Genomic DNA, 3,369 nt, shown 5'->3' on the forward strand with positions numbered 1-3,369 from the left:
AGTCGCCCACCCCTCGTTCCTTGCTCTAGGTACAGCGTACAGAATGTTCCATTGTTCTTATGTTTTCGCTCTTTCATTATCATTTTTTTTCGCGAAAGGAGGAGCGCGTGCGGCAACCGCGGCAGCAGCAGCAGCAGCCGTGGTGGTGCGGGCGCAAGCGGGAAGTGGCTGCCTGCGGAGCTCATCCAGCGCCCCTTCGTGCCGCCCCCCCCCCCTCCCGTCCCTGTCCGGTGGAAGAGCATTCTGACACTCTAGGCCAGATTAAGAGTGACGTGCCGCCCCCTCCCCCGCTCCTCCGCCCGCCTTGCCTTCTGGCCTCACAAGGTGAGGTGCGCCGCTCCACCCCCTTCGCCGCGCCCCCTGGTTACGTTTTCTTTCTTTTTTTTCTCCCCCTCCCACTTTCTCTATCTTTCTCTCCTGTTGCAGCTTGCGGGGCGCTCGAACACGGCGTCAGACACCTGTAAAGACCCGGGGATACACGACAGCGGGCACGTCGAGCTTCGAGGGGAGGGGAGAGAGAGAGGAGGTGGCCGGCGCCAAAGACAGGTGGAACTTAAAGAAAAAGGAAAGTCCGTCACAGAAAATGTGGAGAAAAATATTGAAGAGGACGGTGTTTGAACCTCCGATTTGTGGGTGCATGCCCACTGACTCTTGGCTGGGTCCCGACTTACACAAATAGCGGGTGTTAGAGGTTCCCTTCATACCTAGCACTTAGGGATCATACAAAAAGTACGACCGTCATTCGCCGATACGAAACTGACTAGTTCAGCCAATAAAAGCTGTCATAGCGCCGGATGGGTAGGCAACATCCTGCGTGTACTGCGGGGTGGCCTACCCTGAGTCGCGCAGGCGCCAAGCTCCCGTAATTTGCCGAAAGAATCTTTTAAAAATCATTCTTTACAGAAAGATCGACATTGCCTGTGGTTGGTCGGTCAGTGCTGTTTGATCTACGTATGCTTTTCAACCACCTCTTCTCTACCCGCCATTCATGTTTTAAGCGGTTAGGCGATCAATCTTGAAACAGCCCAGATGCCCAGATCCCATCCAAACTCAGGGAGAGAAGAGGATCACATATCACATATTTGTTTTAGTTTAAAACAAATTAAACAATTTTTGAGCAAGGCAAGATTTGAGCTTCAATGTACGCAATTGGCCCGTTCCCGAAAGTATGTTCACAATTATTATTTTTAATTCTTTTAAAGTTTCCTGAGTTGGCGATGTCACGATCAGGAGGAGAGTCGAGTGAAAATAAGGTAAAGAAGAGAGGGGAAGTCCAGGGCGTACGCCCCGCGCGGAGTAGCGGCGCTATAGCGAGCCTGGCGCTCGGAGTACTACTACAGGCCGTCGTCGAGACTCCGCGCTGCCGCAGCTGCAACGGTTCGCGTCGTGTCGTGCGTCATTGGACCGGAGCAGCAGGTATATCGGAGGCTATTGCGACACGCCGGGCCCGCCCGCCCTTCGGAGGGGCTCAGGTCGCGGTGGACTCCCCGGCGGTGACGCGCGACCGGCCGACGTCACACCTGTCCGTGACGATGTGCGGTACGGTGTGACCACGTGACCCAGCGACCCAGTGGCGGGTAAACACGTCAACAAGAGCAACCTCGGCCTGGTGCGCCTATGGGCGTCACAAACAAGCACGGCTGACCGCTCGAAATTATTGCAAGTTTAGCCTCCTCGATCTGATCACAGCCCCAGTAGCAGCAGCCTAGCCCACGAGTTTAGCTTAATCTTTGTGGGGGCCAACAGCAGCCCCCCCCCCCCCTCCCTCTCTTACTTTTCTCTCTCACCGATCAGCTGTTTTCGTCCCTCTGCAGCCTCGAGCAGAGACTCTTCTGGAAAGAGAGAGAGAGTGGGCGTGGCTGTCCGGGATGTTTACACCTGGCCTAGCTCCACTCCGACGAGAGGGGGAAGGGGGGGGGGGGGTCACTGCACTCGGAGAACGTTCTGGAGCTGCAACAGGATCGGTAGGGCAGCGCGCCGCTGCAGCAGCAGCAGCCAGAGGGAAGGCGCGCGCGCGTGTGTGTGTGCATCGTCACGGACGCGACGCGTAGCGTAGTATTTTCTAGACTAGGAAAGTGAGAAGACAGTGCTGGGGGACTGCGAGGAGGAGGAGGTGGAGGATGTGCTCCTGCGGCGATGGATAACCGCTGTCGGCGTATTCCGGCTTCGGCCGCCAGCTCCATGAGGAGGAGGAGATGGAGTTCCCCGGCCCCGCCCCGCGCTCTGCTGCTCCAGATACTCTTCCTCCTGCGGGGGACTGCGTGCCGCGGGGGCCGCGACCGACCTGCCCAGGATGCCGCGGTGGGTCGCGGGAGGACAAGGGGGGGGGACACGGAGGAGGCGGCCGCCGGGGCCGTTGGCGGTAACGGCGCAGTTGTCGATCTGTTCCCGCCAAAAAGGGCCGCTAAAGTCGGTAACTCGGGCCACGACGCGATCCGGCGCACGCTCGCGCTCGCGGGGCCGGCCACCAGCAGCCCGCCCCGCTCCGCCCCGCCACGCCGCGCCACGCCCCGGCCGGCCCCGGCCTGGTTCTCGTGGGCTGCTGATATAAGAGAGGGGCTCCCTTCCAGAAGGCACTCAGTCGATGCCTACCGGTGTCCGAGACCAGATCGCCGTGCTCTTTTGCCGTGGCTGAAGCCGCTTTGACCGCCGTCCCTCCCGTTGTTTATCAAGTTGGGTGAGTTGAACGTGTCTATAGTATTGTCGTTGACACGACGACAGTGAGATGTCTCGATTTTTCGCGTCAGTTGAGGGGACACCCTGCTTATCAATGATGTGTGCTGATTCCAGAGACCAGAATGGCTTCCCGATACCTGCTGCTGGCCGTGTGCTTGGCGTCCGCCGTGTGCTGGTGCCTGTCCGCGCCCGCCCCCGCGCCCAGGGCCGCCCCCCTGCTCGACGTGACCAGCGCGTGTCGCTGCACCCGCGAGTTCAACGCGGTGTGCGGCAGCGACGGCCAGACCTACTCCAACAAGTGCCTCCTTGAGTGCGCGCGCGCGCAGGGCAGCTCCAGGATGGGTCAAGGTGAGAGATTCGCTCTGATATCCGAGCCCATTTATTTCGCGTATACTCGTCGAAAATGTGTATCTAACGGGAGCTTTGTGTTCTTTTCCGACAGCCCTGAGGATGGTGAAGATGGGCCCCTGTTAGCCGAGCACGTTTGCCGCGCTCGTCACGACCAGTCGGTGGTACCTCACCTACTACCGACCGAGGCGCCCTTCGAAACATATCGACCCCAGTGACTCTCGCGCTTTGGTTCTCAAAGAGGCGCTCTTTTTCTTCAGTGATATATGACCCAAGACTGATTAGTATGTAGCGTATGTCGTGTTTGGCGTGATGATTTTGTGATGTGATTAAGTTATTTTATTT

At 58.4% G+C, this 3,369-nt stretch overlaps 2 protein-coding genes across 2 annotated transcripts in view; one reads left to right on the plus strand and one right to left on the minus strand.

Moving 5' to 3' along the window:
- Positions 1–2,553: 2,553 nt before the first annotated feature.
- LOC113208727 (serine protease inhibitor dipetalogastin-like) lies at positions 2,554–3,369 on the plus strand. Its single transcript, XM_026425870.2, has 3 exons — positions 2,554–2,677; positions 2,791–3,024; positions 3,119–3,369. The coding sequence occupies exons 2-3, from the start codon at positions 2,799–2,801 to the stop codon at positions 3,148–3,150; spliced, it is 258 nt and encodes an 85-aa protein (XP_026281655.1). The 5' UTR covers positions 2,554–2,677; positions 2,791–2,798; the 3' UTR covers positions 3,151–3,369.
- Positions 3,281–3,369, minus strand: part of LOC113208728 (uncharacterized) — a 1,865-nt gene continuing 1,776 nt past the window's right edge. The window contains exon 5 of the mRNA XM_052265980.1: positions 3,281–3,301. Within this exon, the coding sequence (XP_052121940.1) occupies positions 3,281–3,301 (21 nt within the window). The remainder of the gene's footprint in view (positions 3,302–3,369) is intronic.

Source organism: Frankliniella occidentalis, unplaced genomic scaffold, assembly GCF_000697945.3.
Source record: "Frankliniella occidentalis isolate FOCC.00 unplaced genomic scaffold, Focc_3.1 Scaffold33, whole genome shotgun sequence".
Classification (NCBI taxonomy): domain Eukaryota; kingdom Metazoa; phylum Arthropoda; class Insecta; order Thysanoptera; family Thripidae; genus Frankliniella; species Frankliniella occidentalis.

What these genes read in the sequence shown, in the direction of transcription:
- LOC113208727 (XM_026425870.2), top strand. Translation starts at nt 2,799, where the DNA reads ATGGCTTCCCGATACCTGCTGCTGGCCGTGTGCTTGGCGTCCGCCGTG. An exon ending in CAGCTCCAGGATGGGTCAAG is followed by an intron (nt 3,025 to 3,118) that starts GTGAGAGATTCG and finishes CTTTTCCGACAG; the next exon opens with CCCTGAGGATGGTGAAGATG.